The sequence below is a fragment of the Nanorana parkeri genome, unplaced genomic scaffold (genome assembly GCF_000935625.1).
Source record: "Nanorana parkeri isolate BGI_ZX_2015 unplaced genomic scaffold, ASM93562v1 scaffold21, whole genome shotgun sequence".
Lineage (NCBI taxonomy): Eukaryota > Metazoa > Chordata > Amphibia > Anura > Dicroglossidae > Nanorana > Nanorana parkeri.
In genome coordinates, this window is record NW_017306289.1 from 1712955 (window position 1) to 1726611 (window position 13657).

Here is a 13657-nt window from a genome sequence, read left to right on the forward strand (position 1 = left end):
CCCCCCCTCCCCTCCCCTGCTGAGACCCTCCGTATCTACCCCTGCTGAGACCCTCCATATCTGCCCTGCTGAGACCCTCCGTATCTGCCCTGCTGAGACCCTCCGTATCTACACCTGCTGAGACCCTCCACATCTACTCCTGCTGAGACCCTCCACATCTACTCCTGCTGAGACCCTCTGCATCTGCCCTCCTGAGACCCTCCATATCTGCCCTGCTGAGACTTTCCATATCTGCCCTGCTGAAACCCTATATATCTGCCCTGCTGAGTCCCTCCGTATCTGCATTGCTGATACCCTCTGCATCTGCCCTGCTGAGAAAAAATCTTGCACCAGGGCCCTTTGATTCTTAGGTCTGCCACTGCAACCTACTAATTTGTTTAGCAGAGCATACCGCACATGTTTTGTATCACTCTGGAAGATTCTATCTTTCTCTAAGAATAGGGGGAATGGAACAAAAGACACTTGCCTGATATGAATAGATGGTAATAGGACTGTGTGCAGTGTACTAAAAGCCCACTAAATCAGCAGATACCCAGCCAGTACATCAATTTGCCCCGTGTCCAGCAGTTTACCTGCATTCCTCCCCCCTCAGTTTGCAGCAGAAGGGTCCAGCCTCCAGCTACTGACAGGAAGAACATGGGGTCCGGTTGCTTAGCATTGCTGCTGTAAATCAGGACCGCCAGCTGAAAATTGTCTTCCTTGGAGATGAAGCTTGTGGGAAGGTCAGTGCAAACTACACTGTCAGGGACCCTGGTCACTTACCACTGCTAGGGACCACATCACTGTACCTACTGCCAGGGGCCCCCATCACTGCCAGGGACCCCATCATTCTACTCACTGCCAGGAATCTCATCACTGTACCTACTGCCTTGGACCCTGCTCACTCCCCACTGCCAGGGACCCTGCTCACTGTAAGGAATCCCATCACTGTACCTACTGCCAGGGGCCCCCATCACTGCCAGGGACCACATCATTGTACTCACTGCCAGGAATCTCATCACTGTCCCTACTGCCTTGGACCCTGCTCACTCCCCACTGCCAGGGACCACATCACTGTATTAACTGCAAGGGATCCCATCACTGTACCTACTGACAGGGGCCCCATCACTGCCAAGGACCACACCATTGTACTCACTGCCAGGAATCTCATCACTGTACCTACTGCCTTGGACCCTGCTCACTCCCCACTGCCAGGGACCCTGCTCACTGCCAGGGACCACATCACTGTACTCACTACTAGGGATCCCATCACTGTACCTACTGCCAGGGACACCATCTCTGCCCACTGCTAGGGACTCTAATCATAGATCACTGCCAGGGACCACATCACTGTACTCACTACTAGAGATCCCATCACTGTACCTACTGCCAGGGACACCATCTCTGCCCACTGCTAGGGACTCTAATTATAGATCACTGCCAGGGACCACATCACTGTACTCACTACTAGAGATCCCATCACTGTACCTACTGCCAGGGACACCATCTCTGCCCACTGCTAGGGACTCTAATCATAGATCACTGCCAGGGACCACATCACTGTACTCACTACTAGAGATCCCATCACTGTACCTACTGCCAGGGACACCATCTCTGCCCACTGCTAGGGACTCTAATCATAGATCACTGCCAGGGACCAGATCACTCTACTCACTGCAAGGAATCCCATCACTGTACCTACTGCAAGGGACACCATCACTGCCAGGGACCTCATTACTGTACTCACTACGAGGGGCACCATTTAGGAAACTACTGCTAGGGACGCTATCTCTGCCCACTGTCAGAAACTCTATCACTGAACCTACTGCCAAAAACCAGGTGCACGTGGTATGCAGCCATCACCAACCCTCCCTTGCGGTGACATTAACACCAGCTGAGCTGCCAGCATACTGCACCCAACGGAGCGGGGGGAAGTGGCAGGAGGTGCATACTGCTTGCACTTAACCCCACCCACCCCCTAGCACAGGTACATGCGATATGCAAGCCCTCGTTCACATTTCGCCTAAGGCCCCACAAAGTCTACAGCCGTCACTTTTTCACTACTTGACAAGAGTCCTGTAGTCATGTCACGGAACTTAATGGCCAACAGCCAGCGACGCTGTTTACATACGAGCATTCGGCCGGCTGTAGAGCTGCCTGATCGCTTGTATTGTGCATGTAGGTGTGTGGGCCCCTCCGCCGATCCCAAGATCCACCGTGCCCCATGCGGACCCGGGACTAGCATGGCAGCCCAGTGATTGGAGATCGGAGGGAAAGCAGCACTCAATCTCCTCTCTGGTCTCTGAATGCGGAAGTGACGTATATGACATCACTTCTGCATTCAGCTGTCATTCCCGGCTACAGAAGCTGGAGAGACAGAATATGAAAAGTGGTGCACGACAATGTGTTCATTTGTTGTATGGTGCTGGTGGTGGGGTGCCAGATTGGTATGTCCTTACTCCAGCAAGTTTCATCATTTTGGTCCACATCTGAAGTAATCTTCTGCTGGGATCATTCTATATTGTCTCCTTCCTGCATTGCTGCACCTCGCTGTCCGTCCATACACATCCCCCTCTCCTCGCCACAGTGCTGATTGTCCCTGTCACCCTTCCTCACCGCAATATTTACACCACTGTGGTACATTTTAAAAACTCCGGCAGACATATTCTTAGCCCTTGCAGTGGGCTGCAAGGGGAAAGTGCTCATTTTTGTCTAGGGATGAAAATAACAAAGTTATACTCACCTGAACCTCGTAGCCGGCTGGCTGCTAGACCGGTCCCTTTTATCTCTCCCCCCTCTGCTGCATCATTGGTATGCCCCTCAGCATCCTCACAGCTTATACACTGTATTGGGCGTGATGACTCACAGGACCTTAGACTGCTGGAGCGGAGGGGGGAGAGAGCTGCAGGGACTGGTCTAACAGCCAGGCGGCTCTGAGGTCCAGGTGAGTATACCTTTGTCATTCTTGTCCCTAGGCTAAAAAGGAAAACTTAACCCTTGCAGTACAGGGGTAGCCCAACTGCAAGGGTTAAGATTATTTCTGCCCAGAGTTCTTCTTTAAATTAGAACATTGCCACAAGTGTTTTAATATTTCCCTTTGTTTACCACCACCCTTTCCCCATATATTAGGAATAAATAACAGACAAAGAGGAGGAAGAAGACATAAACAGCATTCTCAGCCAACACTGCGTGACATCATCACACATGGGGCGTGGTTTACAGCAAGCTGTCAGAGACAGCGGCTCCCATCGCCCCCTAATGTTCTCTTCTACGCATGCTCCGTCTGCACCCAACCCAAACCATAGAGACGCATCGCACTGCACTTCCGCCGCCTACTCTGGTCGGCCGTGATGGTTAGTGTGTGGAGCGGGCCGACGTCTATGGTCTTGTGGCGCAGTGCACCCTGGGATACCCCCGCCCTCCCCGTCGGTCCTCCTAGTTTGCGCTGCCCGAGGCCCGTGTCTTGTAGCAAGATGGCGGAGCTGGGTTCGGGGTGACAAGACAAGAACAGAAACAAGCGGCAAGCTCCTGTTCTCCTCCCGTTTGACACCTCGTCACGCCTCCAGCTCAGTGTAGCCAGCGACACCCCAGCTAGTCAGTGTGAGACCTCTAGTTGGAGATCTGCCCCGTGCCGCACTCATTCATATAGGCGATCGCTGCAGCTTGGATGTGTGTATGGCCCGGGGGCCTGCCTTGCTGGACTAGTTGTGTGGCTGCTGGATTGTGCCGGGTTCTCGCATGAGTTCCCCGGACCAGAGGCGGCGGCAGGAGAGAGAGGGAGTCCCGGAGCCCGAGGACAGGACACACAGCCCCTGCAGCAGCCCGGAACACAGCCCCGGGGGACACAGGTCAGCCAGTGCGCTCAGGTGTCATGGGGTGGGAGGGGGACTGGAGTAGACACATCAGACCTAATGCATATATGAGGAGCAAGGCCTGTGCACATAGATCACCACTGGCCCTCCTTTGCAGGGCCTGTTCCTCCTTTTAGAATCAAATCCTCAGCCCCTCATTCCTCCTGACATATCCCTCTTGTAGCCCTGGTATAGGGATCTGTATTATTAAATGGACTGCTAAAGTTCTTTTGCGCTAAACTTGTCATCCACCCTTCAGATGATTGAATTGTGTAGATATAAATGCTAATGCATAGATAAAATAGCAGAAAGAAAGCCCCAAAGGGTTTAATTGATCATTCTTGTACTCTGTCATGGTCTGCCCAATCGGGGGGTGTGGTAAGGTTGTATCCTTTGCCTAAATATTAGGTGCATCATTTACCATGTCAGCGTTTTGGGTGGTTTGAAGGCGCCATGGAAGAGGACTGATCAGATTATGGAAAGGTCCGCAGACAGAAATGGGGTTTAGCTAACAGTGGAATGATTCTTGCTGCCAAGGAGGTGTTAGGGTTTAAGGGAGAATTATGGGGAGAGGGCAATACACCCACCCCCATACTTGTAGCTGAAAAGTGACACTGAAGCTGTTGGTAGAGAACTGAGTGATCACGTACCGCTGATCGTTCAGTTCACGATCTTCTCCCTGCAGAGAGAAGTGACTGTCAGTCATCACTCCCCCCTCTGTTCCTCCAATGCTCATTGGAAGGGCAGGGGGGCGGACACAGCTGGCTATGGATCTAGAGAGGCAGAGCCAGCTGTGAATCAGGCAGCAGGATGAATCTGAACAAAATTGACGGGATCTTACCTGGCTGCAGCGCGGCTCTGCACTGTCAGCATATAGCGAGCACTAGCAATAGGCAACAGAGATATGATTTCTCATTGGCTACTTTAAACCTTATCTCCCTGTGAAGTGGGGATGCACCAGCACTACAAGGGTTAACCTCTCCTTTATGTCTAGGGTTATTGCTACTTACATGAGCCCTGCTCCCCTGGCAGCCAACACTCTCCTCGCCCCCTTATGTTGTGGATTGATCCTCAGCGTCCTCACGTATAATGTGAGGCTATGGACCCTACATTGCATGATATGACATCAGCGGGCCTCTGACCACCAGAGTGCAGAGGGAGCTGGTCTTGGGGCCAGAAGGAGCGTGGATCAGGTAAGTAAGAGTCTTTACACCGGTCCCCTAGACAAAAACATGCAGCTAACGCTTGCAGTGTAGGGGCAGCCCCACTGCCAGAAGCGGTTTTTGTTTTCCTGGAGTTGAGCCTTAAATTACTGGATATTGGGGCTGCACAACTAATTGATTCAATTGATAATCGATTATGAGAATAGTTAGCAACTATTCTCATTAACGGTTGGTGAGAGAGTGATTTGTTTTTTTAAATACCAATCGATTAGTTGAAAAAAATAATCGGGCAACTAATCAATTATGAAAATAATGCTTAGCTGCAGCCCTACTGGATATATTCTCATGGAGTACACATGTTTTGTATAGATTCTAATGAAGTGTTGCTGTCACCTTATCCACGCAAGGCAAAGTGACACTTTGCAAAGGGGCCCCCAACTCCAACTTATACTGACCTTATCAACGTTCCCCCAACGTTCCTTCCTCTGTCGCAGCTGACACTAAAACCCCAAGTGTCTTCTGGTTTCAGATCCTAGGGGGAGATATGACATTACTTCCTATGCCAAGGGTAAGTAACCGCTGCAGTCCAACTGTGGTTAAACTACAAATCCCATAATGCCTGTCTCTGAAGGTCATCCTGTGGCTGTCAGTCTTGCAATGCCTCTTGGGACTTGTATTTTCACAAAACTGGAGTGCTGAGGTTGCCTACCCCTGCCCTATGTCATGTGACTGTGCTCGGACCTAGCCAATGGCTGACAGATCTGAGCACTGTTACATCGGAGGAGGCCACATGCTCCCTTATACCCGGTAGGATCGGGTATTTGTTTTGATGAAGGAAGGAGATGTGTGGAAAGCATCTGAAATTACATTGCTCTTAGTAGGCAAGGTGACAATGACTTAATGGGTATCCACTATGCTTTCTAACGGATTTGTCAGAGTTAAGGGTTTCCTTCAAGGGGTTCTAAAGCCTCCGGTTTTTTTGCCTATATCTACGGCTACCAAGCAAGTAGATATAGGCAAAAAGTTTTGTTTTTTTTAAAACACTTTAACAGCGGTTTACACTTACCTTGTTTTGGCTGCGCGCTACCGTCCGAGAAAACGAAACTGCTCCGGTGGCCGCAAAGCATCTTGGGGCGGGCGCATGCGCAGTTCGGATTCTCGGCCGGGAGACGAGCAGAGACGCAAGGTAAATCTATGGACGCGTGCACCCGCATGCAGACACCGCTGGATCGGAAGTGCCTTTAAGCAGACAGGAGTCAGTACTGGATCGTAGAGCCGCCGCACTGCTGGAGGGACAGATGAAAACATCAGGAAAGATCGGATTAAGAGACATCAAGTATTAAAGCTTGAAAATAAGGACTGATTGAAAGGTCGCCCCACCCTTGTCACCAGCTTTTGCTCTACCTTTGCAGTAGACTCTTCAGCATCCAACACGCTTCAGGTGTATCAGATGGCTTGTCCCCTACTGAGTGCTGGGGTTCCATCTGCCAGCCCCTACATCGTTACCTTATCCTTAAGAGACATTGGGGACAGCCGATTAAGTCACAGAGCATAGAGGGGGACCAGGTCTACAAAAAACCTCTGGAGTTTTGGATGCTAAAGATTCTTCTGGAAGCTTTAGCTCTTGCAGAGAGCTAAGGTCAGTGACACAGGTGGTGGGACAGGTCACTTTATACTCGTACTCGCCCAAATGCTCCAATGCCTAGCCCGATACTTCTTGTATCAGGAAGCCGGGCAGCGCGTCATTACACGCTGCCCGGTTTCCTGATTGGCCGGGAAGCGGCTCCATGCTCTATCGTCACTTTACAAGCTGCACGGCTTCCCGGCTAATCAGGAAGCCAGGTGGCGAGTCATTACATGCCACCTGGCTTCCTGAATGGGACTTCCGCTACTCGGTAATTGGTATCGGTGAGTACCGGAAAAAAAATTATCGGTACCAAAATACCGGTATCGGTGCATCCCTAATTTCTACCTCCCTGGTATGTAATCTAGGTGTTTTTTCTTCAATGACTTGAAACTAGAGGATTTGTACCCCAGAAGTAAATCGTAACTGTGGAGTAGCTGGAATTAGAACAGATCCGGGTGGTTGTGGTTTGTCTATTTCTAAGCAGCATGCTCGGATGTCTGGGAGGTCATACTTCTGAGAGTTGGACATACTGCTCATGCAGACTGGAAATGAGGTAGCATTGCAGTGCAGTTGATTGTTCTGCCAGGATCTTCAGAGTTTAGGTTATTCAGTTATGCTCGACAAATAATGTGGTGCCTGGAACATTCAGTAGAGTGGGTATTCATGGTTAGAATCTTGTATGAATGTTCTTACCAAAAATGTCGTCAGAAGATTTGATCATAAGATTGTTATGTTCTGATTGAAAAGTAAAAAAACTTAAAGCGTAATTCTGGGTAAATCAAATCTTAACCCTTGCATTAGTGCTACCCCTGTACTGCAGGGGTTATTCGTTTTGTCTAGGGAGCCAAAATAACAAAGTTATACTCACTCGAACCACAATGCCAGCTGGCTCCAACACCGCTCCCCTAACCTACCGCCTGCTTCACTCCGGCGATGGAATGTGCCTCGGTGTCCTCACACACACAATACACTGTATTGGACGTGAGGAACTTAGAGCACTGGAGCAGAGGGTGAGGGGAGCGATCTAAGAGCCAATTGGGATTGTGGTTCAGGAGAATATATCTTTGTTATTTTAGCGCCCTAGACAAAACGTGCACTTAACCCTTGCAGTGCAGGGGTAGCGCCGCTGAAAGGGTTAAGATTTGATTTGCTTAAAGCTGGTGCTTTAAGGAATGTCTGTCAAAATGTTGTTTGGTTTTACCTAGGAATGCACCGATACGAATACTAGTATCGGTATCGTTGCCAATACCGAGTATTTGGGCGAGTACTGGTACTTGCCCAAATGCTCCGATAGTTATCCCAATACCGGAACTTCCGGTCAGAGGGAGATTTCCTCTGACCAGCTGTGCCACGAGGAAACTTGACCTGGCTTCCTGGGCAATCAAGAAGCTGGGCAGTGGGTAATGACATGCTGCCCGGCTTCTGATTGCACAGGAAGCCTACTCCATGCTACCGGAATTGCTGGTATCGGTATCCGGTATGGGGCGAGTACCAAAATATAAATATCACTACCTGATACTGGAAAAACTGGTATCAGTGCATCCCTTTGTTTAACATTAGGTTTTGGAAGTAATGGAACGAAAACCACATTCACTGTTAGAATTTTGTTCATTACAAACATTTTCCATCCTGCTCCTTCAATTTATGAAAAAAATTCTAACCGTGCGTTCCCATCATAAGGCTAGGCATACGCTGTCAGAATTTTGGAGGCATCTATCCTGCGTCCAGCGCCACCAATCTATTCCAAACCACCTGTATTCATATCATATATGATGACATGAAGACTACAGATGTGCCCACTGTCACTCAATTACCTTGAATGTGTACAGCAGACGCATCTACACGGGACACCTGGGATTCCTGCGACAGGGATCCCAAATCGGGCCTAACATGTTTTTACCAGAGGCATGTCTGCAATCCCCGTCCTTCTAAAAGTGTTTTCTTTTAATCATATTGTGATCATCATCCACTATAATAAACTGAAGAGATATTGGTATGTTGGTAAATTGAAAATCTGTTATAGTTGCTCTGTGTAACCAGTTAACGATTTTACTTCCTTTCCTTTCAGTAGAATGATTATGCAAATGAACATCTCTGCTGCATATATCTCCCATTTTTTAAATATGAGTAGCACAGTTCATGCAGGAACAGAACAGTATAGAGGCAAATGTTTCCCTAGAAGCAAATGATGTGGCCAGGACAGACACTATTGAGAGAGGCGATGCTGTGGGGGGAAATATAATCTTGTTGAGGTTTTGATATGTCAAGTGATCCTGCTGACCATGCAATTAGGGAAGGTAAGAATACAGGCGGGACTTTCTTTTTCACTTACAAAGGTTTTAATTTATTTCTGTGCATTGAGATGATTTAAAGGAGAACTGTGAGGTGAGTGAAAATCACACAACCTCATAGTTCGAGCCGACGTGCGACAATGAAACTGTCACGCGTCCGCTCAATAGATCGGGAAGTGAGCGAACACATACCGTCGCTCGCTCACTTCTCGATCATCTCCCTGCAGAGAGTGGTGACTGTCAGTCATGGCTCCTCGCAAGGATTCCCCACTCCGATCCTCCAGCGCTGACTGGAGGAACGTGGAGGGGGCAGGTACAGCTGGCTCTGCCTCTGGATAGGCAGAGCGAGCTGTCACTCACACAGCTAGGTGGATCTCAACAGTAATGTCGGGATTAGTCCCAGCTGCGGTGGTCTCAGTATATCACGAGCTGTAGCTCGCTATATCCTGAGCTTTGGGTCACGGGAGGATGCTAGTATATGTCCTCCTGTGATCCTTAAGAGAACTATGGGGAAAAACACTTACCCTCTAGTTCTTTTAAACCCGACCCCCCTTTGTTGAAGGTACAGAAGAATACCTGCTGGTCTGCCAGAAATGCGCTCCGTTCCTAAGTATCGTTGTGGGCTGGCAACGCAAAGCATTTTTGTGGACTGAGTGGTGTCAGTCCTGCCCAGTTTCTTTTGCTAAACTGCCCAAACCTTCCCCTATCCTATTCTCTGCCATATAGGTGCTAATTATTTTATAGTCCAACATGAGAACTGAGCGGCCTAATTCAATTTTGTGAGGATAATGTTTTTGAGGTGCAGAAAGTGCGCGCAGGACAGCTCTTAATGTCTGACATAATCAACAGGAATTTGTTTTCGCACTTACTAAAATGATACAACAAAAGCCTTTCAATTGTATTCACTTTACAACACCGAATACAATCTAGCGAGCATATTTTGTAGGTTTAGTTTCCATGTAATGATTTGCTGCTGACACTCTAGACGCCTGGCAGTGCCATGTCTGCTGACATGCAATTTAAAGTAGATGCCTAGTCTTCCTAGCCAAGGGTAGTCAAACTGATAAACTGCTATATATGTGGCTGATGAGTTTTAAATTTTTTCGGAATATAGTTACCGTCAATTCAGTAAAATAATTATTTTTAGTGGAGTGAGTAAAATTTATTTCTAGCACCATTAAAAAGCCTTGTGTAGAGTTTTTACCATGGTGTGAATTATATGCATTGATTTCAGTTTATTTTCTTGGGTTTCCATGCTTTGCCTACAGTGGGGGCAAGTGTTAAATCTGTAAAAAACTGGATACGTGTTAATGTTCCAAATATGAGAGAAACAAAAAAAAAAAAAAAACGCTCAAAATTCACTAACATCAATCATGTTTGTCAGTACTATGCTTTGATTTTTTTCTAATCCTTCAAATTCACCTGTCGGAGAATGATATAGGAGGCCATCATATGGGCTGTGATAGTGTGAGTCACTGACCCACAACAGGTATAGGGATGAGGGGGTTTGACACTTTTCTGTTGTCTTTTACAGCATGCTGAAAAGTATTGTAGCCCCAGGTCTGCACTGGCAGTGCCTGAATATTTCTCATGACGGGTGGACTTTCATAGAGAGAGCATGTGTGAGACAGCTCTGATGGAAACAAACTATTGCCATTGGTCAGGCCCTCACAGTCAGGTTTGGAAGCAAGTGTGAAGTCAGCACCATGTAACATCTGTATCAGTTTACTTTGGAGGCATGCAAATGTGCATTTGTCAAAGGCAGGAGTCTCCTGATATAGTATGTAATGTTTTCAGTGACCAAAGGGTCAGCAACACATTTAGACCATGTTGTAGTTTACAGGGCTTTGCCCAATGCAACGTATAAGCTCCACTCCAGCCCAAAATGTTTTTCCCCAACACTTGTCACAAATCCTCTTCTGTGTTGGAACTGATTACTCTCAATTCCCTGCAAACTTGCATCTCTACAATATAACCCTTTTGAAGCTGTGGCAGCTTTCTTGAGCAAGGCTTCATCTCCTGTCTGAATGACCTCCATTCATCAATCCCCCCCCTCCCCCCTGGTCCGCACTGTCTGGCACCCTTCTCACATCTATTGGCTTTCTGACAATGTAAGGTGATGAGCTAAACTCAGTGTTTTGTGAGGTGGACTAGGGGTATACATGCTTGTAAAATACAACTGGAGAGAACCAAGAAGGGAGCCAGGGGCTGCATGAAGCTTTCCACTGGGTGCATAATTCTGACTAGAGCAGTAGACTTATTTCAGTGTATCACTAATGGAGCGGTATACTTTATGATAGATTCCTGTAACCGATGGCAGTTTGTTTCTCTTTTGCTATAATGCACCTTCTGTGAGGAGAGTGACCCAGGCAGTGACGCCTTGTGTTTTGGGGGAAATGGATCACATTAGCCCTGAACTCTTTAGGCCTGGTTCACACCTAGGCAGCTTTGAGCACTTGGAAAAAACGCTTTTAAATGCCCAATACAAGAAGTCCCATGATTTTTTATGTGCTTGTTCATACATGAGCTTGTTTGGGCAGTTAAAAGCGCGTTTTTGCCCCATAGACGTCAATGGAAATGCCCAAAACCGTGCGGCAGAGGCATGTTGCACATTTTCGTGAGCGTTTTTGCGCGATTAAACGCGCGTTCTTTCATAGCCCTCAAGGATTCATAAGCTGCCAGTCCATACGCGCCTCTTTCTATACGCACGTTCCAACACGCATCAAAATGTGCGCATACACAAATAACTGCAAGCTGAACAAACATGCAGACAACGGTGTCGTCTAGGTGTGAACCCGGCCTTAGACAACGTTGATATCTTTGTGCACTGGGTTCTTAGGTACCTTTTGGTGCTTGGTTACTTTTTTCTAGTTTAGCTTTCTCAACACATGCAATGCAGCTTCATCACTGATGGACAATGTACTGTGCATCCAATAATTCACATGGTCTAGTCATTAGACTCGGTACACTCTTTTGTGTTATGAGTACTCAGTGGAAGTTGGAAAAACACCTGACCGCACTACCTTAAATAAAAAAGTTATACTCACCCGAACCTTGGAGCTGGCTGGCTGTGACAGCGCCTCCTTCAGCCTCTTTCCTCCCATGCTTCGGCGATGGTCCCTCAGTGTCCTCGTGTCCTATATACTTTGTATAGAACATGAAAACTTAGGGACTTTAGACCGCTGCAGCAGAGGGGGAGAGACGCTTGAAGGACTGGTCTAACAAGCCTGCTCGAAGGATCAGGTGAGTAGTATAACTTTATTTTAGACCCTAGAGGAAAACGAACACTCAACCCTTGCAGTGTGGGCGTAGCCCCACTACTGCAAGGGTTAATTCCCCCCGCCCTAGAGTTCTTTGATTCTTCAATAATATGAAATGTACTGCAAATAGGTATACAACGGGGAACCAAATGTAGACTTCTGGCATTAATATAACTCGCAGTCCTGTGGCACTCGCACAACAGCCAGATAGACAATAGGGGTCCCAATCTGAACATAAATTGCTTTGATATAACAAGGCCTGTATGGATAAATATCCTTTTAGATTGTAAGCCCTCAGGGTCACGGCCTTCCTTACCATCTTGTCTTGAATTGTATTGTAATTGTAATCTCTTCCTTATATTGTAAAGCGCTGCGCAAGCTGTTGGTGCTATATAAATCCTATATAATAATAATATCCACTCTAGACCAATAGCTGCTGCTTATGCGTTCCAGAGAACGTGTAAATGTGTAAAATAGCTGTTGGTGTGAAGTGGATTAAATAAGGAGTTAAGCAGTACCACACTTCAAAACCAGCAGGTCTTTTTTTGGCCTTTGCTCTTCATGCAGATGTGTAAGAGCTCCTAATCAGGGGTGAATGTGGGACTATTATTCTCTCTTCTTGGAAGTAGAACCACATAAAGATTTCTGGAGATCAGCAGCAGATATTTAAAATCAAGAATAATGGGAGTTACTGTTTAAACACACAGCTTACTTCCAACTGCACTGCAAAGTTACACCGCTAATATATATATCTTCATATTGTGTAGGGACTTTTAAATAAAAATTATGATAATAATAATGTTCGTTCTTTTGTGTGATATTATAATGGAACTTTGTTTTGGATAAGGTGATCCTTAAAGGAGAACTATGGGGTCAGTGTTTTTCCCCATAGTTCTCCTTAGGGTAACGGGAGGACACAAACTAGCGTCCTCCCGTAACCCTAAGCTCAGTATACCGCGAGCTACAGCTCGCGGTATACTGAGCTTAGGGTTACGGGAGGACGCTAGTTTGTGTCCTCCCGTTACCCTAAGGAGAACTATGGGGTCAGTGTTTTTCCCCATAGTTCTCCTTAGGGTAACGGGAGGACACAAACTAGCGTCCTCCCGTAACCCTAAGCTCAGTATACCGCGAGCTACAGCTCGCGGTATACTGAGCTTAGGGTTACGGGAGGACGCTAGTTTGTGTCCTCCCGTTACCCTAAGGAGAACTATGGGGAAAAACACTGACCCCATAGTTCTCCTTTAAAAAGATTTTGGAACAATTCTGTTTTATAAAAGATGTCATACTATAAGCTTTTCCGTTCTAAAATTACTATTTCTATTTTACACGGACAAAGTGATCTTTTCAAATTGCTGCATTAGAAACTCTTTATGAATTCTGTTTATACAATGGTGTGGTCCTGTTTAGAGGGGCAGTAAAGACATTATTAACATTGGGCTGTTGATTGAGGTAAATGTGTTGTACTGATGGTAGTTACACTTCTCCC

The 13657-nt window shown here is 47.2% G+C and overlaps 1 protein-coding gene across 1 annotated transcript in view; it reads left to right on the forward strand.

Annotated features, from left to right (window-relative positions):
- The first annotated feature begins 3314 nt into the window (after positions 1-3314).
- Positions 3315-13657, forward strand: part of UBE3A (ubiquitin protein ligase E3A) — a 43087-nt gene continuing 32744 nt past the window's right edge. Inside the window, exon 1 of the mRNA XM_018563355.1 lies at positions 3315-3827. Within this exon, the coding sequence (XP_018418857.1) occupies positions 3718-3827 (110 nt within the window). The 5' untranslated portion in view covers positions 3315-3717. The remainder of the gene's footprint in view (positions 3828-13657) is intronic.